We start from the raw sequence: 27634 nt of genomic DNA, 5'->3' as shown, positions 1-27634 counted from the left end.
CGGTAGTGAGTGAGCTATCATGTCTTCATTTTTGTGAGAAAGGAGTGAAAACTAGTGCCCGGATGTACCAAAACACTGTGCTGTAGCATACAGTGAAGAACTTGACCACCACCCTCTTCAGAGCACCCACATGGACTTTTCAGCAAGACTCGACTCCTGCTCACAAGGCAGAATCAACCAGGAGTGGCTCGCACATAATGTGCCTGATTTCAGATCCTCTAGCAGCCCTGACCATAATCCCCTGGATTACACACGATGGACAGTGCTTGAGGATATTGCCTGCAAGAAATGTCATCCCACAATTGTCAGTTTGAAGAGCTCTTTATTAGCTGCAGTAGCGTCAATTCCCCTGGAGACAGTGCGTGCTGCCATAGACGAATGATTCGTCAGACTCCGAGTCTGTGTGCGTGCTAACAGTGGACATTTTGAAATATGTTTGGTGCAAACTGTTGTCAGACCATGTATAGTTCACATACTATATGCATATTAAACTCCATTTTTCTTATTCCTAATGTTGAGTTTTTCTTTGTAAGAGTATTTATGGCTAGACTAGCTACATTTGACATTAACACCTCCCCCTCCTAACATTCACTGGTTTCATGGAAGAAATACAACGAACAAGAATTTCGAATTGATTACACTATGTATCGTCACAAAAACCTGAAACTATGCCATACTTGTTGTTTTTTCAGCATCTTATGAAGCAATGAGCATTGTTTTGATTTCTTTTTCTTTTCTAAATATAGTCTGAAAACTGCATTATAGCTAATACATACGTGATACCTTCTTCTGCTCACATCATGAGGGAATCGTCAAACTTTTCTTCCAGCGGCACCTGATGAACCTGTAATTAATCTGCGTGATTAGTAATTTTTTGAACTGCTCACACAAACACTCTCACACACCAAGGGAACGGATTTGAATTTTTTTGTTGGAGACTTGTTTTACTTATGCGTCCGATGATCTTTCCAGCAGCCTTTGCTCTCTGAACTCGATGCATGCGTAGCGTTTATATCCACATCTCAGTATGTCAGTACTACAGTGGAGAAGCGAAACGTTAGCTGCATTTATAACAGCCAGTACAAGTAAACCTTACTATTTACATCTTTAAATGTATTGTTTTACCAAATCTATTGTTAATTTGGTACCTAATTTAAAGTATTAACTAAATCTGTTTCTTCTATTAACTGGAAACACTGTAATCTTTTACAGTTAATGAAAAATAAAGAAATAGATATAAATAAATAAATAAAACTATAAAAGTGACTAACAAAGGATAACTGTATGATTGTAACATGTTACTCCAGAAAGCTAACAGTGTATTGCAAGGCCTGATTTTTCTACAAAACCATGCTTCAAAATTCCGGATATCCGATGTAGTGCCACTTCCTCGAAGATCCTCAAAGGGGAGAAAAAATTGAATATAATTAGTAACGGAGACTTAATTATATCCCCCACCCCCAATGTCAGCACATCCACCCACCCACTTCCCCTATTGTCTGCTTACATACATAATCGAAAGCAGTTACCACGTTGTTTGCATACATTTAGAAACTATTACAATAATATGTTTCATCGCTTCAAATATTGTGCATACGTTTTTCCTTTCAATGTTTATTCAAAGGTGTACTAATATTTACGTTAACTATTCGTTTCTCACGATTAAATATCTTTCTAGAATTGTCTCATTTCACAATTTTTGAAACGCCATCTTCCAATAGTAGCAACATAGCCGAAATAAATTTACAGTTCATAGGTATATGTAAGAAGTTTAAGTAACGTCAATGAATTTGGTAGTAGTTTTAAACGGGAAAAGGAAAAAAAAAAATTCAGGAAAACATCCAAAACTCAATAGAACACGAGAATAGAGACTTGAATTTGACACGTCAAGTATTATTATAACGGATTTATTCTCTTTCGCAGCACACAGGTTGAGAACCACTGGCCCAAACCTTTATTTTGCTCATACAGGTATTCATCATCAGTACACCGTTATTTTATTAAATGTCATGGGTCAGGGAAAATGGCTGGTCTTGCACCTGGAAATCAGGGAAAATGATAACAGTAATTTTTAAGAAACCCTGTATTTATGCGAGTCGTCTGTGCATTTAAAACATCTACACACAGCAGGCATGTTTGTACACTTTTCTGCTGGCTTTATTATTTTCTTTTTTCCTCTGGCAATTTTTCTGCACAGGCGCGGCAAATTTTCTGCGATCACATCGGAGATCGCGACATGTTCGGCTATGGGGTTACTGATGTTATTAAGGTGGTATGTACTTCTGACATTATAATTACAGAGTGTTTCAACTAACTGTCGTGATTTCAATTGACTCTAAAAGGTATAGTTTATTTACATTAATAATTTATGTATTTTATAATTGACAAAGTCTAAAATTTAATTTTTATCCGTGTTTTCCCATGTTTGTAGTACAGTAGTGGAGCTTTCTACTTAAACAGCAAAAGATTCACTCGGTGAATTGTTTATTAAGTGGCGCTCCCTCGCTACCGTCCAACGAAGATTCTGGCTAAAGAAAAGTATGCATGGGTACCATCCAACAATTCATTAAGACTGGGAATGTTACCGGGCAACGAAAGGTCTCAAACGGACAGTGTGAGCACAAGCGTATTGACACGTCCGACGATCTCTTTTGAATAGCCCAAAAGAAAAGAAAGGAAAGGAAAAAAATTGAAAAGTCTGTCTGCACTGGCATTTTTTAACATCATATTGGTATATTCTTCGAAAGGCCCTAAACGTATTTCCTTAAGAAATCCAAATTCTTCAAATCTACTCCAAAGTTAGTCGAGCGACCTTTGGTTAGATATTTGACATGCGCAACCGGGAGGGAGAAGTGAAAAATCACTCTGGACTTTTGGAGCATGTTTTCCACTAAACTTTGGATTTTTTCTCTATCAGATTATATTTTATTATTATTATTTATTTAATTTATTTATTTGTACTTATACTTTTAAAGCCATTTGAAATTACGACGTTTTCTGTGAATCACCCAGTATTTCTGTAATGTAAGAATTCTATGGCATCAATTTCATTCCATTCCCCACATGTCATTCCTGGTACAGTAACTTTCAGAAACAGTAGTGTATTCACATCACTTGATTAGCTAATAAACCCTTATCAATACACTATCTCTTATAAAGCCTGTTACGTGCCAAATTCGTGTCAGTATACCTCCAAATCCATTGGGAATTGGATGAAGTTAATACTTAGTTTTTTTTTATTATTTTTTTTTATAATCCACTTGTTGAAAGTATTTATTGTCTTTCTTAAATGAATTGTAAAGTAAATTTAGAAGATTGTTTATATATATATATATATATATAAAACTTTCTTTTAAGTTCATATAACTAACAATTCTGTTCGTCCCTTCAAGCATTTTCACAGATCGTGAAAACTTGCAATATTATCGATTTCTTAATAGAATATTAACTCGATAAATCTTTCAACAGAAGCACACAATAACGAAGTATAAAATAATCGGATTAATAGTTTTACGTTACTACTAGTCTTCACTTTTATTTTTTTTCTTTTCTTCTTCTTTTTTTTTCTTTTCTTTTCAATCTAAACACTATTCAATATTTATCTGCTTTGATATTTACGGTAAGAACACCGCTGCTTTCCTTTTGTCTCGTTTACTTCCATATTAAACGGAAGCTCTTTTTCATGTTTAGAATTTTCTTTCTTCAGGAGACGAATTCTCTTTTCCCTAAAGCATTTCAGTTGTCTATCCAACATTCTTTCCTCATTCTTTATTGCTTCTGTTCTTGATTGCGTCTTCTGGTACCTTTCACACAAACCACAGATCAATGCTTCCTACCTTTCGAACATCACTATTATGCTGTAATTTCACTGTTTAACACTTTATTGACTGAAAAAGCTTTCTTCAATGTTGCACTTTCGTTCGAAAGTAATGGCCCAGTTTTACTTAGCTCAAACAATTATTTATGTTTCTCACTGCTACTACCAAGAAACCTGATGTATGCAGTCAAGTCTTACTTTGTTACATTTTTAGAAAACATCTCGAAGTTTTGTAGTCCCTTGTGCTTTTTACATATAGTGTGTTTTCAATGATGTGGGAAATGTGAAGTTCGTTACAATAAAAAAACCTGTTTCGTCTACCTCAGGTGAATGCCGACTGATTAGGAAATAATGAAAGTACATATGCATCATATATATCTTACAGGGCTTTCCCGTTCAAGTTCTGAAATTACACAAGTTAAAATGCAGCGAAAAAAAAAAAAAAAACTTAAAATTCTTGTTCCTTTTTATTCCAGATACTGTATCCTATCCAAAGTTAACATTTCTGCAAGCAATCAAGTTTCCCGGTTTCGTCAGATCAAATATAGGCAGCCCCGGAGTACCCACTTCAATAGATCTTGCTCACACGAGAATGATGTCGCGTACAAATTCTTCACTAACATCATATACGTACGATGGGGAATCCGAAAATAAGTTTCCCCAGGCGACTATGGACAGAGGTCGGGATGCAAGACCAAAAATAGCATATGATATTCAAGATCACACATATCTTTACTTTTCCACGTAAGTACCACGCGCATTGACGCATTTGTCATACCAGTTTGTAAGCTTTAAAAACCCTTCCAGAAAAAAATCTCTGGATACGGCTCAAAAATTCCCAGGCTCTGCATACGGAAGAAGCGGTGACCTCATCGATGGTGATACGCCAGTTTGCTTTAATCAATTCATGCACCATCCTGCCATTTTCGTCTGTAATGGCCAGTGCACGTCCTTCCAGATCTCGGTGTGTCCAGCATTTGCTGCCGCCCATCACTGAATTTACGACACCATCTTCGCACCATTTGTTTTGACACTACATCACGCCCATAGACTTCTACAAGGAGGTTATGGATTTCTGCTAACGATACGCCACGTGCTTATTCATAGCAGATAACCGTTCGCATTTTCTCCTTTGACCACGAAGGCAAAACGCGCCTTCTCTCCACAGCTACCAAGCTCAAACTGACATCGACTAGTTTCCGCTTTGCGCAGGCGCTGCGACGGCGCCACCTGCAGGATCGTGGGCGAACGACACCCACTTGTGTCTGGGTGTGTTGCGCGTGCAACCACTGTCTTGTTTCTCCCATTGCTGTTCGTTTTCTGAAGAAAACGAGAGGGGAAACTTATTTTCGGACTCTCCCTCGTATAAAGATGTCTTCACGTTCCGGTTGGATTAGAGTTTAGCGTCTCTTTCAACACCAAGACTATATGAGACGTAGACCTCAGCTTAATGTGGGATTCGAACTAAATGAATGTTTTCAAGTTTTATGTTCCTAACAATTAATTTGTAAATACTGAATAAAAATAAAAAACTACAAAAGTGTTTTAGTTGTAAGAATTTTTACAAGCTGATTACAGTTCACTTAATTCATTGTATTGCTTAAAGAAGGTTTAGGGTTTCCTGAAATACACCAACGCGAGTAGCTGTCAATGTTTGTATATCCTAGAATATTACAAATAATATTCACAGTATTTGTATAATTCTGTAATTCAGTTTTGTTGAAGGTGAAATAGTGTAGCAAGAAAGATACTTTGCGCGGAGTAACCTTGTATGATGGCCTAAGTATCCGCCAGCTCATCAGATTCAAATCCTACAATGTTCGAAGCTATGTAAATAGTACGTCTCTCCATATCTATGGTATCAAAGAGCATAAAGCAAACAATCAATCAAGTTCCTATATGATAATAAATCAACAGCCAGCCTACCTAGTCTCTTACGATATTTAATAACGAATCTCAAACAATAATGTATCATACGAGGGTCACTACGAAAGTTTTGAGATACGCATTGTTGTGGCACAGTATTTGAATTCCAACAATTGAGTTCGGTAGTGGTATCCAGAGCGAAGAAGTGAAGCAAGTTTCAACTCGCCTCGCTTATCGGCGTGGCCGTATCGCCTTTACTTGTTTGTTGATGTGAGCAGTATTCGGCTGTCTAGAATGGAGCTCGAAAGGGAACATTTTCGGGCAATGATCCTTTACGATTTCAAAAGTGGTTTGAACGAGACACAAAGCCTTGACCGTTTGCAGGGGGCATTTGGGGACCTTGCTCCTTCCCGTGCTACAATTTTTCGGTGATTTGGCGAATTCCGAAGAGGCCGGACATCGCTTAAAGATGAAGAGAGAGCTGGACGTCCGGCAACAGCTGTCAGATGAAAACATTGCCGCTGTGGAACAAATGATTCGAGAAAATCCTCGAACAACTTTCAAAGACATTGAATCTACAGTGAACATTGGATCGCCAGCAGTAACAAAAATTCTTCATGATCATCTTCGGCTCAGGAAGGTTTCATCTCGTTGGGTGCCTCACACTTTGACTGAACAGCAGAAGCGCATGCGTGTGGAATGATGTGAAGAAATGCTTGCAAGATTTGATGGAGGCAATTCTCGACGCGTCTCTGACATTGTTGCTGGTGGTGAGACTTGGATCTATCAATTTGATCCTGAAAATAAACGCCAGTCTACAGTTTGGATCTTTCCAGACGAAAATCCACCCGCGAAAGTGAAGCGACCGCGAAGTGTGGGGAAGAAGATGGTCGCAACTTTCTTCTCCAAATCTGGCCATGTTGCAACTGTTCCACTTGAAGAACAAAGGACTGTTACTGCTTAGTGGTACACCACTGTCTGCCTAACAAAAGTGTTCAGAAGCTTCGGGAAAGGCGTCCAAGAATTGGATTGGGATCCTGCTTCATCATGACAACGCGTCCGCACACACGGCCAATATCACAATTCAGTTTTAGAACCTACGGAGGTCAAACTTATGACTCATCCGCCGTATAGTTCTGACCTGGCCCCGTGTGATTTTTTTCTGTTCCCCAGGATCAAAGATCGCATACGTGGGAAAAGATTTTGCAGCCCTGAAGAAGCTGTAGTGGCTTACGAGAATGAACTTTCAACACTTGAAGAAAAATACTGGCAACACTGCTTCCAAAAGTGGTTTTCGAGGATGCAAAAGTGTGCACAGTGTAATAGTGAATACTTGGAGAAAATGTAAGTGTTAAAGTTATTTCACATCTCAAAACTTTCGTAGTGACCCTCGTATTATTTTGTATAGGATTTTTTTTTCCAAAAAGTGTAGCCCCGCGTAACGTTTTCGATTTTGGTACGAGGGTTCGATTCCCAATGGGGACACTCGATCGGCAAAGTGTAACAGGTTTTCAGGACAGCCATCCAGAGTGAGGTTTTTCCCGGGTGTTCCTCACCCACACCAGTCAATGCCGAAATGTTAGAGTTGAATTGATTTTGAGTTTGGTGTTCCTTTCAGCAGCGACGCTATATGAGACGTGGACCTACTGATTAATGTGGAATCCGAACACATGAGCTCCTGTGGCGAACTGAACCCGGGTCTCCCAATACCGAAATGGTTCCTACATAATGGTCTTAGGCTGTTTCCCCATTCCCTTCTCTATCCGCTTCCCGGGCAATGTAATCGCCAAATGACGTCATCCCTCGAACATAACGGATTAACATGGCCAGCCCAGAAATCTAATTCCTATTCCTTTTTCTCATAAAGTTAATGTACTTACCTTTTCACGGAAAAGAAATTAGGTACGTTCCCTTTCTTCTATTGGTTTAGTGGCCCCGGACATCTGTGTAAGGTACTTATTTTGGGAAGGGAAGACGAAGAAAAAAAAAAAAAAAAAAAAAAACCTCCTTCTTGTAAATAATGTACTCGGAGTTATTGGTTTAGTAAGATGTCCCACTAATCTTACGAAGTTTATTACTATTATTATTTTCAATTCAGTATCATGAAGTCTATTCATCTCAAATTTATAGGCTGTACTCTTCAGACAACTACAATGTCTCTTGGACATCCGAATAATAGGTATTTCTCATTGTCCTTTACTGTGTGTTACAACCGATTTAATCTTCAATGAATATCAAATAGATACGAATGAATGTAATATTTTACAATCATTATTGGATAATGTGAAAACAAGCCGACTTTATATATATATATTTTTTTTTCGTACGAAATTCTGTTAAGAACGTATGCAAACAAGCATGGTAAACAACTCCATTTTCTGGCGAATAATCACTGTTATCAAAATATTACAGGAGTCATAAATGTACATCTGAAAATCTAGAAAAAAAATACTAACTTCGAATAACTGATTATTCTCCAGATTTGCAAGATGTATTCATTACTCTACTTTTATCATTCTTATTTATTATTATTATTATTCAAGCAAAATGATCACAAATATTTAATACGAAAGTAATAGTTATGTATATAAATAACTGAACAAACATATCTCCACTTTGCTCATCTGAAACGTTTTCCATTTTATTTTCTTTCTTAACATGCTCAATATTTTTATTCTGTTTGAGAAGTTCTGCCCTAGCATTTAATATCCCTGGTGCACTCACTCGCAACACATTCACTCTCATCCATCTCACACTCAACATACTATCAATCACATGTTCACTGTTTGCCCGCGGCTAATGAAGTTAAATATCGACCGACACGTGGAACAAAAGCAAGCGATTCACAATGTGTGCTGCGGAACTGTAAGAACGAACATATAATTACTATGGTTGGAAGTTTTAGGAGCAGTTTTCATTGAAAAAAAATGGGAATAAGTGGCAAAGAAAAGCGAAAAAAAAATTGCTATTACGGTCAACTATTTTGAAAATTGTCCTCTGACCCGATTGAAAACACTTAGGATAAAACAAAGCTACTGTGCTTAACAACATTAAGCATCTCATAAATTGTTAAATGTAAGTGTTTCTATTCGAAGATAAAACGTCTCTGCAAACGCGGTAAAGTAAAATTTGAATTCCTCTAAAGATTAACCATTTGTCTGTTGCCTCACGGAAGTAGATGAATCACAATGGAAAAAATGAAACGAAATCTTTGAGTTTTACGTCCCACAATTTTTGCCGGTTAGGCTAAAGGAGACGGTGATCATGAGGAAATGAAATGGAATGAAGAAAGTGGGAGGAAACGGGAGAACCCCGAGAAAACCCACGAGCACGGTATTTGTTCACCACAAAGTCCACACGGCGTGAGCTGGGATCGCACCAGGGACCCCAAGCACCGGAGGTGAAAGCTCTACCACTGAGCCACCGCGTCCCCTCTGGATCACAATGGAATTCTTTCAAGTTTTACTAACAGCCGTTATATATTTGTAACCGTACGTACAACAGAGTTGTTTGCAAGTTGTGAATCTAAGATGTAGATACGCCTTGTAAATTACATCTGCTTCTTTGAACCCCAGAAAAACGGCTTAATCTTGTTAAAATTCTCGCACAAGAAACAACACATTCAATTCACGGAGACTAGGAAATCCGGAATATGATTTTAAGTAGACGAAAGGGGATTGAAGGTAAATTAAGGGAATAAAAACAAAACTGGGAAAAGATACTGAAAATTATCTTTCCGCAACTGGCAGCAAAATCAGACACATCAGGTATCCTCGAAGAGCAATTTTTTCCCCTCTAAAGCAAAAAAAAGTGTACCTAAAATTCTTAACCCTAGTAATTATATTCGTTGTCTATTAAAACTATAATAACCCCTCTTCCAACATACATAAATTTACTGTGAACGTTATGAAAAGACTGCCATCCTTAACAAAGATTTTTTTCAGAAAGGTTCTGCTTGTAGAACTACATCTTGTGGTTACCTTCTGGATACTGTAATTTATGTAATTTTGATTAAGGAATAGATTTCACGTTATCGTTTTCCAACGACTTAAAAAATTCTATGAAGACTTAAGATTTTAAAGGCGCAGATTAAAAATGTTTCGGGTAGACTATGCAAATGTTTTATGTACCTAATAAAAACAAAATCGAAGCAACTGTTTTCCTTAATTTGAAGGCTATAATGAGAATGAAAAGAAATTGAAGATACATATTTAAAATTTGTTATCTGATTACGCACGGAATTTTTCAACCAACAGTGTTCAAATTTCTTGGCTAGAAGCCATCAAGATTCTCTAGATACAGTTTAAACTTCATCATTTTGATTCGACCAATTACATTTACTATGGAAGTGAAATTAAACAAAGGTGAAATCAACGAGTCTTCGAAAAAGTGTTTTTATTTATTTTCAATCGGCAGTTTTATATGATACCGGTTAGTGTACAGAGAAATATATCGATACATGGGAAATTTGGTTGGGAAATTACTTGACTTATGATATACAGAAGAAAATAATCAACGGGATGCAGTACGTACGTACAACAACGTTAGCTATCTGAAAGAATCTGTGCTAAGAACGCTGTTTAACTTTTACCGAAACTTCATAGCTAAATTATAATTGTAATGTTTCTACTGGGTTAAGTACAGTTTTAACAAATACTGAATATGGATCCAATTATTATCAGTTTGAAAGAAGATAACCATCAGAAGCACAGAAATGTTACAGCATATTCTCAAGTAACCGAGCTCTTAAGCACATAGTCTAGGGGACTATTTCCCATTTGGACACACAGGAGTCGTCAGATATTTCGTCTTATATTGCTTGGTACTTTACAATAGGCAGGCAAATTAACACGTACTTTCTTTTGCAGACCGAGAGCAAGACTAATTTTTTTTCTTTTATCAAATTGCGTAGCCAGTAAAGGAAGGAGCTAAATGGTGGCAAAGAAAATCGAATGACACTAGTTGCATGGTCTATGGATATTTTTAGTACTTTATATGTTCTCTCTTTGCCGTTTTGATTCTGTTTTATTATACACTTCAGTCCATGATTAAGACAACCATCGAGAAAGTTGTCCTTCCTGGTCTAGTGGCTAGCGTGCGCGTCTTCCGTAAACGTAGTCCTAGGAGAGCTCTGAAATTTGAAATCATTACTATTGTTCGGATTTCTCTTTGAAATGAACGTTCACGTCCCATATAGCCTCGGCGCGACGATGAACTCAATTATTGAAAAAACTGCAAGATGGTCCATGGATCCACCCACTTCGCCTGATTTAAATCCCGCTCACAGATCGAAGCCCACGTTACTAGTAAGCCCGAAAAACAAAAACTCATTTAAAAACTTCCCCCAACTACTTCACAATGTGTGATCAACACAAAAAGTGTTTTGATATCTGTTAGAACCACTCATACAGAAATCACTGTGCTAATCATTCGGCTTCGACAAGCGTCGCTACATTAACTCAATAAAATGGAATTTGTCAACCTACGATCACATTTTATTTCATGCAAATATTCTACCTTCCGTAAGGAAGGCTTGGTAGTTTTGTGGAATACTACAAGTTCGATTTCCGAAAGTATTGATTCATTGGATGGATATCATGTGAATGAATTCCCCTTTATGATCATTTTATCAAATATTCCATCACTATTCACTTGTTTGTATCATCATCACAACTAGTGTAAAGGACAAAGAGGCGTTCATTTTTAATATTTCATTTTATTTCATCAGAAGTAGCAAAAGCTACAACAGAATTTTTGAATTTTGCGTCCCTTTCAGCAGTGAGGCTATATGAGAAATTGATCTACTGATTAACGTGGAATCCGAACCACATGAGCTCCAGCCGGGAATCGAACTCGAAAGCTACAACCGAGTCAAGCAAACAGTTAAATATTGGAATGCCAAGATATAAAGTTATTTCTACTTGAATGTATCGACACTAAAGTGCGATGTGTTACAATCACATGTCAAAAAATAGCCTTGACCTCTCCTCTGCCTATCACAGAGGAAGTTACAATTCATTGGCTTCGTCTAACAAGAAAAGTCTCGGAACGAACTGGTGGTAGAAATATCCAGCGACATACCTACAGCAATTTCAATCCATTTAGAACAGCGTTTTTTATTGAGTGTCTCATTAGTTACAATTAGGACGGTCGCTAGACCAAATATACTTGAAATAACTTTTGCGACATCAGCTCCAAATATTGAATGCCCTTTTAACAATTATTGCGATTTCTTCTTTTAACTTGGCATTTAGCCTCAACAGTTACCCGCTGTGACTGCCAAATAAACAAATAAATTAACTACTAATTACAATATTCACAATGCCTACCTAATGAGAGAAACCAAGCACTACAAGGACCTTTACATCTTATCCAAGTTTTTTTCTTTTCATATGAGGAAAGTACCTAAATTAATTATGCGAAAGCTAACCAAATTAGCGAAAGCAGAATTTTAAAAAATCACGCGTCCATATCGAAAGATATTAATACTTAAAACTCATTTCGAAAGTCTTAACTTCTTACCCGCGCAAACAGTAAACACTCATTGACATACCAACTAAGAGACAAGCACAATATTAATTTGAACATGGCATTCGAGGAAGAATCAAATTACTGACCTTCAGCAAAGGGATCCACTCGTTCAGGAGAAATTATCATATAGCGACGTTTCATTCGATAATCATCTTCTCGTTCTGCTACGGTGGGACGCCTCCGTTCAGCAAAAGGATCATAATCTTTGTCGCTCTAAAACAGAAAAAAAAAATTCTCATTAATAATCATTTCATATATAGGGAATTAAAAAACTAAACACATAACGTCAGACAATTAATTAAAAAAAAAAAGCACCCATATAACAGCTCGATTCAGAATAAAATACCAACAGGAAATTCAGTACTACTTCTCTTCTACCAATAATCAATATACTAAGCTACTATAGCACCTTTTTTTTTTTTCCTTTTTTTAGCCAAAGACCTTCGCTCTCCTAACGGACCTTACACAAACAAAAAAAAAAAAAAGTTACAGCCTTCTGGTAATTCTTGCTTGTGGTAATTCTTTTTATTTCGCCAATGGGACAGGACGACGGAGCCTTCTTTCTATTCTTGAATTCTAACTTAAGTACTCTTCTTTCCTGTGCAGTTCAATGTATAAATAACAATACTCAATTAGATGTCATTTATTTTGATCTCTCAAAGGCCTTTGATTCTGTCAGTCACATTCTTCTTCTCCACAAGCTTTCCAATAGGTTTAACGTACATGGTAAATTTCTCTCTTTAATCACCAGCTATCTAAAGGGCCGTAAACAGAAAGTTGTTCTTTCAGGGGCGACTTCTAACCCCAACCTGTGATCTCGGGGGTGCCTCAGGGAAGCGTACTAGGGCCCCTGCTGTTTGTCCTGTATATGAAGGATCTCTACTCTCACCTATCAGTTAATCCTAGTGGCCTTTTGCTTTTTGCTGACGATTGCGAATTATATAGAGAAATATCATGTTTCCATGACACAACTGCCCTACAGGAAGACATAAATTATCTTGTAGACTGGTGTGAAATGTGGCAATTGAAACTTAACAGTAAGAAATGTGACGGTATTACAATTACTCTGAAAAAGTCTCCTGTTCCCTCCAAATACCATATTAACGATTCCCCTATAACACATTCTGCCAGTCATAATGATCTTGGTGTCATCTTTGATTCGAAACTCTTGTTCTCTGACCACATCTCCTCAATAGTTAAGAAATCAATGCGTATGCTGGGGCTTCTTTACCGATTCATTGAGCTACGTACTGTGGCATCATTAACAACATTCTATAAAACTCTAATAGCACCCAAGATCGAATACTGCTCTCCCATATGGGCCATGGCCGCACCTACACATCTCTCTAGACTTGAGTCTGTTCTCAATTTCTTTATTGCAATAGTACGTTTTCGTGTTCCCGCACTTCGAATATTACCTGAGGAAATTTTGCGATATCTTAATATCCAGACGCCGGAAGTACGCAGAAATAACTCTGATTTCAAGTTTCTTCATAAGATTGTAAATGGGAACCTAAGATCAGAAACCCTAATTCAACAACTATCCTTACATGTCCCTTCCCGCAAAACCCGGAATACCCACCTATTCCATCTTGCACACCCTAGGTTGACAATTATACAGAGGTCTCTTTTTTACCGAGTACCCAACTATTATAATAATCTAACAAGTTAGGTGGACATTTTTTCGAGCTACCCGGTGTTTGAAAGAACAATAAAACGCGTGCTGGCTAAATAATATTACTTGTGCACTTTTTGTTAATACTATTAATGTTATTGTTGTTGTTCATTTTTTAAATTCTTTTACTTTTTTCCCGCTTGTTGGCATTTCCCTGTGTAAAACGGCACAATTATGCTGTATCTGGGAATTTGTTCAATAAATAAAATAAAATAATTTTCTTTTATGGCACTTCATGACTGAGGGACAGAGCAGCAGCGGATTTCGAAAATAAATCTCGCAGGAATAAATACGCTACTAATGTTAAGGTTAATTATATCATTTAGTTTAGAAAAATGTGCCAAACGGTTTCTGTAATTCATTCTTGGAATCCACTTGAAGCTCTGTTCTGATAGTTCTTCCCACTCTATTATATGCATACAATTGAATCTGAGGTTTATGTGCTACTTATTGTCAAATCCCCTTGTACGTGACTCGAAAAGGACAGTTACTCAAAATAAATAAATAAATAAATAAAACACTTGTTCTGAATTTACGGATAAGTGATTTATAATTTGCCATTCACATCATCTATCGTTTCTTTAAACAACTATCATTTTCTATTATATTCTGCTTTGTTTCACAACGAGTACTAATCTCTTCGTCCTCATTAATTGGGCACCTTGAACATTTAGTGCTCGACATTAGCCTTTTCCTTACAATGGGGAAAATCAGCGCTAAGGACTCAAACCTAAGTCAAATTTATAACAAAAAAATCGGCTAACCAACAATAAATCATTAGTAATATGATTCATTAATGAATATCAAAGCATGAGACGAATCTGATCATGCATCTTAGAATGTATCATAGCCTAAATTTTCTCTTTTCACGAGTAACGAATAAAAGACTATAATAAAAATTTTCTTAGACTTACCTGAGCAACATCATTAAGTAGGGCCACAGGTGCTGTAAACCCGGCTCTTGGTTTATTCTGACTAAATGAGACAATATCATAATCTTCATCCTGTAATGGGAAGAAAACCAAATAGATAAGTAAAAAGCGTAAAGACACTGAATACATACTTTTTCTTTAATACAAAAATATACAATACTTATTAGGTGCTCCATTTACATTTAAAAAGTTTTATCCTTTTCCCTTATTTTCCATGATTACTATACGATTAACGTTAACTATACCTAACATGGCCAATATCTCGGTATTTATGATAAAAATAAAATGAAATGAATAAACGATATTTTTCAAAGTTCAGATGATTGGAGTTTAATGTCATTTCCAGTACCGAGGTTAAGTGAGATGTGGCCTTGCAGCTTACTGGTACCCGAGCCACATAATGAGAAATGAATCCACGGAAGATGAGATGAGCTTCTTTCCCACTGTTTGAAGCACCTCTGGAACTCTTCAACTTTTATATCGTCCAGTGCGCTCTGCGAAGATCTTTTTACAACTTCTACACCATCAAAACACTTTAGATTATGTTTAATGCTTGGAAATTGTCATCACATTGGTCCAAAATTTTGGCTCACTTCCAATCTGAATTTTTCACGTCCTGACTCAAATTCAGACGAATGCTCCTGGTCCTGTATGAGTAAGCGAAAAACCAATTTAACAGCAACATGTGTCATTTGCAAAACCTGACGCTGGTACAGCTCCAACTCATTCTTCTCTGTTTTGAAGTATCATCGATCATGAAATGACGATCCTAGTTGATTTTTAGCACGTTTTTTCGATATCTTCGTCGTTTCGAAATGATGAAGAGCACACAGAACGAGCAAGATCTTCAACACTCATTTCACCAAACTATTAATGTTACGGTTAATTATATCATTTAGTTTACAAAATGTGCCAGACGGTTTCTGTATTTCATTCTTGGAATCTACTTGAAGCTTCCAAGAATGCTTGCAGTGTTGAAGCATGCAACAAGTTTTCGTTTCCGATTTTCCAAGTAGGAAGCAAAATTTCACACACACACTTTGTTCCTTTGAATCTGCCATAACGATTTCGTAGGCGGCAAACGAGAACAGTTGAGAAAAATAATACGATTAAACGTTAACCTCCTAAGCAGATGCCGCCTGGCCAACTAATTAGGGAAGGTCTCTACTAAACCCACCTAGCGGGAGAACTCTCTGCTACGCCGGCGCTCTTTCAATCCGGTTTCTTTTGGGTCCTCCCTCGTATAGCAAATCCTAGCTTGTAGTCAGCTTAAAGCATTTTAACCTACGCATAAGGTAGGCAAGCGGAATACATGGCAAATAAATCTTCAAACATTATATTTTAATATAAATACATCATTGTTGAGTGGAACTGCTACAATATTACCAAGCTACACTCGGGCTTCGGCCGTCTGCATTACTAAGTTACGGGACCCCGAGTCGTAGTAAGGCTTAAGATTTAAAGTGTTAATATATCCCACCTAGAAACTGTCAATAGGCCGCATATAATGATGTTCGGAGCAAATACGTTAAGTTCCCATAACCTATTTCAAGTACATTTACTATATTAGGCCAGAACCATAAGCATACGCTATGAATGCCAAATAATTTTAGGTCAGTAATCAACCCTGCCACTTATCTCAATTGATGTTAAACTAAAAAATAATGTACACTACTAGGAGTTAAGTTCCGATAAGCCCTGCCAGGTCAAACCTATGCACTATGTACACTCCTGTCCAAAATTATTGTCGCATGTCTATAAATATGTTGTTGTAGGAATATAATTTGATAACGAATTCTCCCGGTATTTGTTATAATGTTAGTATGTGTATAATCGGCAAAGACATGTATGTGGCAAATTTCATGTCAAAAGAACAGTAAATAAGAATAAAACGAAAATAAAACTTTCTTGTCCATTTAGCAACATTTTGGGCATTTATTCCGAAGTTGGGCGTCCGCTTTCGCCACGTTTTTTCGCTGTCATCTCCTTTGCACACTTTCTGCAATTTGTTATTAGGCCCATTAATCCGTGCTCTTCACAAATTTTTAAAAGATTTTGCTCGTTATGAACGTACTGCTTCACAAATGTTAAAACTATTAGTCCATTGCCCTTGTACATTCGTCATGTTGATAACATAAATGCTCGTCTCTTTCCCACAATGCAACTGTTCGGTTACCTTGCGCCAAGTAGTTCCCTCCGCTCGCCGTATAGTCCCATGTTTATAGCCGCTTATATACAACAAATAAACAGATTTTTCGAGACTCTCATATATTTTCAAGCACACAAACGATCAAATTATCCATATCTTTCCTGTAAATTTTAAATATTTTGCTGGAAACGGACGCCCAACTTCGGAACTTAACTTACATTTTGCTTTACTCGGTAATAGTTAAGAACAGCTACTTCTCATCTCCCGTGCACGAGGATACATCTTACTGTTGCACTACGTAAACACCCTAAGTACAAGGGCAAGAACTCAGTCTATTACCAACTTTTCAACATCCTAGATAGTCAATGAATAATTCCTGAAAGTATGGCGTTTCTTGTCCTTCCCTAAATGGGAAGTACGGCTACTTAACTATAACCTACTATTCTTACAAGGCAGTTATAGATATGCGACAATCATTTTCCTATGTTTAGCAGAAGGGGTCCAGCTCTTTTCTCTAAAAAATGTTACAATTTTGGTAATTTCTGTTCATATTTGGTTAGTTTAGGGTAGGGTTGGTTAGTTTAAAGTTAGGTTAGGGTAGTTTAGGTTACGTTAGGTTAGTTTAGTTTATGTTATATTAGTGTAGGAGTCCCGCATAATTTTCCAAAAAATGATAGAATTTCGCTTATTTCTACTAATATGACGTTAGTTTAGGTTAGTTCAGGTTACCTTACGTTAGTTTATGTTAGGTTAGGTTGGATTTGGTTACGTTGTGTTACGTCTAAGTACTTGCATCACTCATTTCTCCTGTAAATTTTGTGTTTTTACTAGCTTCTGGACCCCTTGTACTAAACATACCCCTTAAATTGTTACCTTGAAAAGCTGACAAGGCTTAACGGAATAAATGCCAGTACCTGAAACACAGCACATGTTTAAACATGTTTCATATAAAACAAGGTCGAAAACCACTTACCTCCACTTCATCATTAGCTGCAATTGATGTTACATAGCCATCGAACTTTCCTCCTTCGCCGTCATAAATATCTCTGTCAAAAAATCCTGTTTCACCAAGTCCAACACGCTCCTTTTCATTTGATACTCCGTCTACCAGTCCCTTTTTTCTGGCTTGAATTTCCTTTATCTGTGCTTCAATATCTGAAAGAAAAGGTTTAAATTAATAAATAAAAATGCTCTCACGTTCCCTGAACATATTTACAAAAGAAATGTACCTACGTTTCCCAAACGTATTTACAATCAAACTGCAATGAAAGTTTAAAGGCTATTTCAAACATACATGTAATCATTACGAGAATATAAATAACAATAATTTTATTGGCATTACAGTGACTGAACATTTAAAATGTTTCGACAACGTATTCATTCTGAAATGTTACACGTAAAAAATAAACTAACAGTAGTCACTTTGTTGTTATCTCTATAACAAATTCTCCACTTCGACACTCAAGTAAAGTTAGAATACTGCAAAATAAGTGTATGATAGTGCTTTATTTAGGACTGCAAACTAACTAAAGAAATATCATGATTATAAAATATAGATCTTACCTTCATAGGTTCTCGGCACCGCCGCCATTTTCTCTTCTATATCATCAAATCAACAAATCCCATCCTGTACGCTAGTGACATCTATGATGCGCAATATTGGGAACATTCCAGTGAAAGCAATGTGCGTACATATATATCCTGAAAATTTCCAAGAAAAAACAAAACAAAAAAGTTGGTCATTCTGGGATTACGGGCGTCATTCCGTAAGATTCTTCGCAAAATTTGCGCATCATGCAAAAAAAAAAAAAAAACATGTTGTTGGAAGATTAGAGTTTGAGTGTGCGATAAAAGAGCAGTCTGCAAATTGTACGACGAAAACTAATACAAAATAACCCCCTGTATCGGTTTGACATATGCTATACTCTGTGGGCCCTATGCAGAGTCGTTATGAAACATGATTAGTAACATACTAAAGAATTCGACTTACACGTCAAAAAGACTCTGCATAGGGCGGTGTATTTTTAGTTTGTAATATTTTGAATACTGAATAACCGCATCGAAAATAAGAACATGTTTTTATCAATAAAAGCAGGGGGCCAGAGCTCAAAATTTAAATACTCGCTTTCATTTTAGCAAATATACGTTACGACGTTACTAAAAACAAAATTTGGCGAAGATGACAAAAAATTTTACGCAATCATCTATCCTCCGTAATGATGCCAGCCCGTGGAAAAAAATACCATATTGTGGGATTTTTGACAATGATTTGCAAATGGGATAAAGGGAATTTTTGTGAGAATTGGTAGGATTTATGGGATTTTTTAATACATCTATTCCATTGGCACCAACAAAATTGTCTAGGGGCGAGGAGTAGACAAATGAGTCTGTAGTAAAGTTGAAATTAATACTAATTGCCAAATTTTGTTACTTTAAAATGCATGTCAGTGTTAAAGTGATTTATGCAATGACTTATGAATCTCAAAAAAACAAGTGCCAAGGAACGTTATTGCACTCTGGTGTTTAAAAAATAGAAATGGTTGCCCTAATAGCATGTTGGTTTGCAGCAAGTCTTTCACTATATTTGATTTTAATTTGCTAGACTTTCCGTGCACTGTACACCTGCTGCAGGCGTTTTGAAAGAGTTACCCGCAAATGTCGTAATTTGATTTTCCCTTGCTAGATTTTACTTGCTTCGGAGGCAACTTGCAACTTTGTAGCGTGTCAGTTCTAGTCTCTACCAACAGGTGGCACAAAAGTCTAATCTTAGAAATCTCCCCGCCAGGTCGCCATTTGTAGTAGGTGCGAAGTGTGTGAAGCATTAAAACAAGTGGATAATTAAGATAATTACGTAAGTATCCAGTATGTAGAGATAATTTATATTTTAAACGTATATTGTTTGACTAAGTTGTTGAGAAAAATATACTGTGTGATTGTCGTATATAGTAAATGTTCGGTTTGTAAAAGCCATGCAATGCAATGCAAGTATATGCCTACAGAAGACTTACTACATTCACTTGCTGAAGACCTGCTGTAGACTTGCAATGCAAGTATATACTCGCAGAAGACTTACTACAAACTTGCTGTGGACTTGCAGTGCAAGTGGTATCCTTGCAGAGACTTGCGTCAAACCTGCACTAACTTGCTGCCGACTTGTTGTACACTTGCAGTGCCAGTGGGAACTTGCGTTAGACTTGCTTTGCAAACTAACCATACACTTGCAATGCAGGCGTGCTACAAGTTCGAAGAGCGTCAACTAGGAAGTTTGCATTAAATTTGCATCAAACTTGTAGACTTGCATCACAAGTCTGCTGCAAGTTTGGCAGACTTGAATTGCAAATCTGCTGCAAGTTTGTTGCAAGTCATTTTTGCTATCTGGGTGAAAGAACACTATTAACGGGAAGAAAATAAAACAAGAAACGCCCAACTTCCAAATCGTTCCATACAAAATGATTGAAGAATTAAGTTTGTATAGTTTTATTATGTTTAGTAGAAGATTATAGCACAAAAGCATGATGAAAATACCAAACTCAAAACAAAATGTAGACATAAACCTGCTTACTTTCATCAGATTGTCTCTTTCAATTAAGGAAAATACTTGTTCATAAACTGTTTGATAAACGCTGAGATGATCGGAATTTTTTAATAATAGACTCATATATTGAAGAAAATAACTGATACGCACTAATTTTACTCTTCATGTTTTCTAAGTTTAGAAAATTGTATTATTAGTATAGCGTGGGAAATTCAAGAGCAAATTGGGAATTTCTGCCTCTCAAGATGGGATTTTATAACATTTCAGGTTTGCATCAGTGATCCTCCGTTGTTATTCACAAACTTACCATGAATGGTTCTTCGAAAGTATTTTGCGATCTGATTCGGAAATTTTGAGAAGACTATAGGGTCTTATTCCGTACCAACCTTCCCAAAAATTAATGAGTATAAAATAACTTAAAAATTGTAAAAATCTAGTATAACCGCCAGGCCCGTATCCAGGGGGGCTAGGAAGCCGCCCCCTAAATTTTTACTGCTCCCTCTAAAATTTTCACAGTAGGCTTGCAAATGAACTATATTCTAATATGGTGATGAACTACAATATTTTTTGGTAGGGCCCCCCTAACTTTCACCGCCCTCCCCTACATTTTCGGGCTTGATACAGGCCTGATAACCGCTATGACTATTATCACAGACTAAGATACAGAATTTGCGCTGAGTTTACCCAAACCGTTTGAATTTACCAACATACTGTGTCCCACTGAATGAGACTATTGCACTTACCATAATGCTTTAAGCATTCTCGTAGGAAAATAAAAAAACGTTATATTGTATATATGATTAAAACAAATCAAGCGTTCCATTTACATGACAATGAAACGTAAACTTGTAGTTAGTGGCAGGAATATATTCACTGGATCTTCTAATAAAGCACCTTGTAAGCAACGAATTAACTATTTTCGTCTTTTCATGCAGATTACCTTTGGTACAGCACGCGAAATATTGTTGAAAAATTATAATTCTTTCACTAATTTCTTTCTTATTGTCTCCTAAATGACTTGCGTTTGGTAACATGGAAATATCTCATTTGCCATAGGTAAAATTCAAAGGGACATCAGAAGTGATTATTGAAAAGTGGTAGGTTTCACCTAAAGAGAGCAAATGATATCCAACCGAGTCAGTGTAGGTCTAGCTGGGGAGAGGGAGCAAGGGGAACCGGCGCGTCAGCGCCGGTGAGTATACAAGTAGGCGAGGGTAGTGAAAACAAGTGCATTTTGGATATTAAGGGCCACATGCAGAGTCCTTCTGACGTGTGATTAGTGCCATACTAAAGCGTTCGACTTACATATGCTTCCTGCAGAAGTCGGCCGTTTAGCATGACGATAATCAGTTGTCAAAACGACTCTGCATAAGGCGGTAATAATTTTAATGGCACTTATGATGGTTTAATACTAGTATTGCTACACTTGTAAACTTAAAATACAGCTTCTGTACACTGTGCAAAAGTACACTGCTGGTAGAAAACAGTATCTAATACAGTCATCTTTCATAGCCTATACATTATCTTATTTTATACATCGTAAAGCACTTGTAATAATTTTAGACTAGTTACCCCATACTTGTAAACCTAAAATAAAATTGCATTACTTTGGAATTAATTCTATGGTCCACAGAAGTTTATTCTTTACAAATATGTATTTTTCATGACCGTTCCGTAGGGAGGGAGAGCGGGACGACGGCTGCGGGCGCCGAAGAAAGGGGTCCCCAAAATTTGGAAGTAAAAAGGAAAAATTACTTGGAATATACTGTATGTATGGGGCGCCGTCGTATACTTTTGCCCCGGGCACTGATTTTCCACGACACGGCACTGTGTACATCTTCCAAAATGTGGTGTGCCAAAAGTAATCCGGCACCATTTTGTTACTAAAGCAGTCTCTGGTTGCAGACACATACCTTCCAGCCGACGACTGGATTTCAAGACTACAGAAGTGTAAAGTCTGACATGCGCAGTTCCCAACCACACATTACACCTGCGGGTCATCAGAGAACTTCTACCGTACTACGAGTGATGGGGATTCCACAAGATATTTTAGTGTGTATGGGAAAGATGCCACAAAAATATGGTGAGTTTGGAAAGGTTTCATATTGCTACTCGTGGTCAGACTGCATCGTCCGTTGAGAAATATATGATAGTGCATAGTCGTGAACATTTTATGTATACTTCTGGACAATTTTGCGTGGATTTTATGGAGTTCAGCACTGTAACAATCTTCAATGATGGTTTTCCCACAGTGGAAAATGAATAATGGATCGCTCACACCATGCATCGATACCCACAACAACACTTTCTGTAGGTGAAGGAATAGTCTTGGAAACTGTCCTGTATCATGATCAAAGCACTGTCCTGAGAGTTTACGATTGTCGTATCAAGTGCATTTTTCATAAGAACTGACAATACAATGCAGGAGTCCTTCTTAGTTATTCTCTGCATACAGAGATATGCATACTTCCAGACAGTGACCCTTGTTCCCCGGTTTAAGCTCATGCGGCAACCATGAGTTCATCTCTTTCACCTTACTGGGAGACACGATGGCTTAGTGGTAGAGTGCTTACCTTTGGTGCATGGAGTTCCTGGTTCGATCCCGGCCAGGTAAGTTTGTATTGGACAGCATTGTTTTCGTTGGTGTTCGCAATATTCCCGTTTCCTCCCACATTAACATTCCTCCAATTCTTCCATTATCATTTGCTTCCTTTAGCTTACAGCGCATAATCGTTGGACGTTACACTTAAAAATTTCATTTCATTTTTCTTTCATCTTGCTAATTGCGCGAAGCCTCCTAATAACGATATATGCCCAACTCGTCTGCAATGACAGAAGTACTTTTCCGAAGGTCTGCTTTAATGGTATTCCTGAGCAGTTCAACCAAAGATGATGTTGGTCGGTAACCAGAAGACTCCGTTTACAATGCTGTGTCACCGAAATTTGACAAACCAACGGTTTCTTCGTCATTTCTGACCCAAACATATCATTAATGTTTTTCACAGCTTGCTGTGCAAGAGTTCCAGTTTGAATTCATTAAAAAGCATGCTCGCAATTGTGTACTCAATGGTGCACTTCATGCCACACTATTCAATAACAACGTCTCCTGATTGAGTACTGCAGCCTGTTTGCTGGATGTGTAGAGTTTGTAAAATTTCACCAGTGACCTTAATCTATGTCTATGTTATGTTGCTGAATTTCCCACTATACATCAAAACGGACATTTCATTCGCACCAGCATAATAAAAAATGAAAGTGATCCTATGTGAGATCAAATCTCTGGGAAATGGCTGATTCATCTGAAATGAATGTTTGAATAATTATTGTTAAGGCTCACAAGGAGGGTGCCCGAAGTGTAAATCTCAGATTTCAAAAATGTTTGTGCAGATCGTTAGGGGGGTTCATAGAATAAAGATTAGCACAACAAATTTCGGCGGAACCCCATATTTGGGTGGGGCAGTGCCCCTTTTTGATTTTCGGCTTTCGTAGTAAAAATCGGCCTTTTGATTTGAAAATTGACTTATTGTTGTCGACAATCGTTATCATTCGTCTTCATTTGCGTAGAGATACTACAATTCTGGGTCAGGGATCCCTATGTGTGTGGGGGGGGGGGTCCGTCTCACAAATGTGACACATGTTCCCGCTTCATTTTGACGAGCTGAATTCAAATATGCCATTAAAAGTTCTTTGTGGAACCCATGTGCGGCACAGGTCTGTACCTAGTTTCTGGGATGCTGAATCAGAAGTTGAAAGAGAACTGGGGGTTTGAAATAGAAGTTTAGCAGAATCAGTGCTTACTGTATGGATTGAAGCGAAAAGAGATTACATGCCTATACATGACATGGATGTTCGGAAGTGGGAAACTGAAAAAGCGAAAGAAATTAATCTTGAAAACTTTAAGGGTCCCAAATTTGATGCACACGTTTTAAACGGAAATATAATATTGTGTAGCGAGAAATAACAAAATTCGTATCGAGAGCAGACGTTGACACTTCAGAACAAATAGAAACTTCGGCCATATCTTTCCAGCTAGAAGTCAGGGATACGTTACCGGAATTCGATATATACAATACTTACAATTCCGATCAAAGTGTTTTTGCAATGAAACTGCACTATAATCGTATGTTAGGCATACAAGGTCGGAAAAAAGTAGAAGCTTCTACACAATCCAAAAATGCCTTATTTCATAGCTATACAATAATACCCCTTATGTCTGCCAATGGAAATTTTGTTGGGCCATTATAGATTGTATTTCCAGAACCGACAGGCAAATTTGGAGCATAGGTCAAGAAAACTTTATTCCAGCCCTCAAATGTTAAGGCTTCTGCATCAAAATCTGGAAAGATGGGTAAGCTGCATTTGGAGGAGTGGATCCGTGACGTTTTAGTTCTTAATATAGAGGACAAAAGTGTCTTGCTCGTAGATTCATGATCATCTTTTAACGAGAAAGAGACGCAGCAACACATTCCGGACGAAAAAATGCTAGGTAAACAGATTCCACCGGGAACAGCTTGGGCTGTACAACCACTGGGTATTTCGGGCTTTAGAATATGGAAGAATGTTAGTAGTAGTCCCCGGCGTATATTGAGCCGAGTCAGCAAAAATTTTCTCGATTCTGATTGGCTGAGAGAGGTCACGTGACGTTAGGCCCCGCCCACGCGGGAAATTCAAATTTTCAGGTCACGTGGTATGACGTCATGAGTCACCCTGCGGGGAAATCCCTCACTAATTTGTTCCCTTTTACGGGTAAGATGTGTGTTTCTGATTGGTTGATAGCTGTCACGTGATTTTAGACCCTGCGATATTTGAAATTCGTTCCCTTTTACGGGTAAGATGAATCCTGTACCTTGAATTTGATTGGTTGATAGCGGTCACATGATCTTAGACCCTGGGTTTTGAAATTTGGGTATCCTCTTTGATGAGTACTTTGGTACTACGATACATGATCTTAGACCCGCTACACGCTGAACAGGTCACATGGTATGACGTCATGTTTTACCCTTGCGGGGAAATCCATTACTAATTCGTTTCCTTTTACGGGTAAGATGAGTGCTTTGGTACCTTGATTCTGATTGGATGATAGAGATCACGTGATTTTAGGTCCTAGGATTTTTGAAATTAGGGTGTCCTTTCTGATGTATACTTTGGTATCTCGATTCTGATTGGTTGATAGAGGTCACGTGATCTTAAGCCCTGGGATTTTTAAAATTCGTTCCCTTTTTTTACGAGTAAGATGAGTGTTTTGGTACCTCGATGCTGATTGGCCGACAGAGGTCACATGATCTTAGACCCGCCACACACCCCATGAGTGAAATATAGAGCGATATGTCGGTGATCCTGGATTTTAGAATTTTGTTCCCTTTTATGGTTATCCTTAAAGTTCCCATGGAGGGCTCAACCCATCCTTAAATAACCCTTTTATGGTATGATATTGTACTGAAGTTTACATTAAATATTATCGTTCTCTCTTTGACAGATAAGATGATTACCAGCTTTTTTTACCTTGATGGAGATCCTGTCCTTGAATTAGTAGCCTATGTCTCTGGAAGTAACAATGGTGAAAGAGAGGTGTCGCTTGTAGATTTCTTATAACACATTGTTGTGAGTTTAAGCGATTTATTGCTCAGTAAGCGCTTCATTAATGGAAACAGTGTTGCCAGATTTTTTTTAACCTAAACTGCTCCGATTCTTTTCGAAACGGTTCCGCAGAGTGCAAGAAATTTTAAACTAAAAAATTTTTCGAACTAAAAAATTTTAAACAAAAATTTTCAAACAAAAAATTTTCGAACTAAAAAATTTTGAAACAAAAATTTCAAAAAAATTCGAACTAAAAAATTTAAACTAAAAACTTTCGAACTAAATTTTCAAATCAAAAAATTTTCGAACTAAAAGGAATTTAAAAAATTTTCGAACCCAAAAAAATTCGAACTAAAAAAAATTAAAAATATTTCGAAAAAATATTTTAAACTAAAAACTTTCGAACTAAATTTTCAAATCAAAATTTTTCGAACTAAAAATTTTAAAAAAATTTCGAACCAATTTTTAAAAATAAGTTTCGTACTAAAGATGTAAACCACATTTGAAAATTTTCAAATTAAAAATTTTTTCGAACTAAATTAAAAATCAAATTTTGGACACTAAAAAAAAATTCTTTAATTATTTTTTCGAACAAAATCATGTAAACCAAATCTTGAATATATTTTCCACCTTAAATTTTCAAGATTACCATTTATTTGAAAACAAGTGTTCAGGGTTTCAAGAAATAATAAAACATTTTTTTTTCAACTTGTTGTATTTAACGAAAAGTATGTGCTCTTCCTATACATGTTTATTAACATAATAAATACAGGATCTAGTTTAATGAATATATTGGACGTATCATCATCTTCGAATGTTGTAGCCGTATCCTGTAAAGAAAAAGAAGAAACGACGGATTACTTTAAGAATTTCCTTTTTCTGAAACAATAAAAATGAGTCAATATTGATAAGAGAGAAATAAAACTTACTCGTAAATGATGGATGTGCTTAGGCTCATCTTCCCCCTCCTCGGGTACATTTCATCCACTGATGGTGGTTTACGAACTTTTTTCTGGGTACTGCATTTTTCTAGGTGTTGCTGCTTTATGGTCAAGGTTCCTCCTTCGGTACGAGATAACTGCATTTTCTTCCACTGATGGTTGTGTTGATGGTTTATGAACTCTTGTGGGTACTTCATTTTCTTCTTGGTGTTGCTGCTTTGTGGTTAAGGAGTGGAAAAAGGAAAAGGAAAAAAAGAAATGGCGGCCTTATTGGGTATTTACAGTTTTTTCTTCTTCATCTTCTTTTTCCAGTTCCATCTTCTGTTTTTTAACGTACCCGTACGGAACCGTATCGTAGGAATTGATTTCTTTAAATCGACGTTTTGTGTACTGGATACTGTACATTTTTTCTTCTTTGCGTGTGACGATGGTATGGTCTTTAGTCCTGCATATCTTATGGGGGATAGTGATGGTGACTTGTCCACGGCATTGATTTGTAATCATTTCTTTTAGCGTGTTGAAATTTAATTGTTGTCCTGCATTGTAATTTAATGTAAATCCTCTAATTTTGCATATGTAACTGGTGACGTTGGTATCCGGATTGTATATTT

General features: G+C 37.1%; 1 protein-coding gene and 1 long non-coding RNA gene across 4 annotated transcripts in view; both read right to left on the bottom strand.

Annotated features, from left to right (window-relative positions):
- Sf3b1 (splicing factor 3b subunit 1) overlaps positions 1 to 18669 on the bottom strand; it is a 99984-nt gene extending 81315 nt beyond the window's left edge. Inside the window, exons 1-4 of one of the 3 annotated variants that reach the window (XM_081739648.1) lie at positions 18534 to 18669; positions 17944 to 18125; positions 14804 to 14893; positions 12301 to 12427 (exon numbers count right to left, since the gene is read on the bottom strand). In XM_081739648.1, coding sequence (XP_081595774.1) covers positions 12301 to 12427; positions 14804 to 14893; positions 17944 to 18125; positions 18534 to 18561 — 427 coding nt within the window. In that variant the 5' untranslated portion in view covers positions 18562 to 18669. Of the gene's footprint in view, positions 1 to 776; positions 831 to 12300; positions 12428 to 14803; positions 14894 to 17943; positions 18126 to 18533 lie in introns of those variants that run through there. The other 2 variants (XM_081739650.1, XM_081739651.1) reach the window with 2 other exon arrangements.
- Positions 18670 to 26812: 8143 nt separating this feature from the next.
- Positions 26813 to 27220, bottom strand: LOC145671849 (uncharacterized). Its single transcript, XR_014128538.1, has 2 exons — positions 27012 to 27220; positions 26813 to 26912 (listed from the first exon to the last, which is right to left on the bottom strand). It is a non-coding gene; the product is annotated as an uncharacterized LOC145671849 (long non-coding RNA).
- Positions 27221 to 27634: the final 414 nt, after the last annotated feature.

This window comes from Thermobia domestica, chromosome 15 (genome assembly GCF_964235325.1).
Source record: "Thermobia domestica chromosome 15, izTheDome1.hap1.1, whole genome shotgun sequence".
Taxonomy (NCBI): domain Eukaryota; kingdom Metazoa; phylum Arthropoda; class Insecta; order Zygentoma; family Lepismatidae; genus Thermobia; species Thermobia domestica.
Note: the sequence above shows the minus strand (reverse complement) of the source record. Positions and strands in the feature narration are given on the sequence as shown.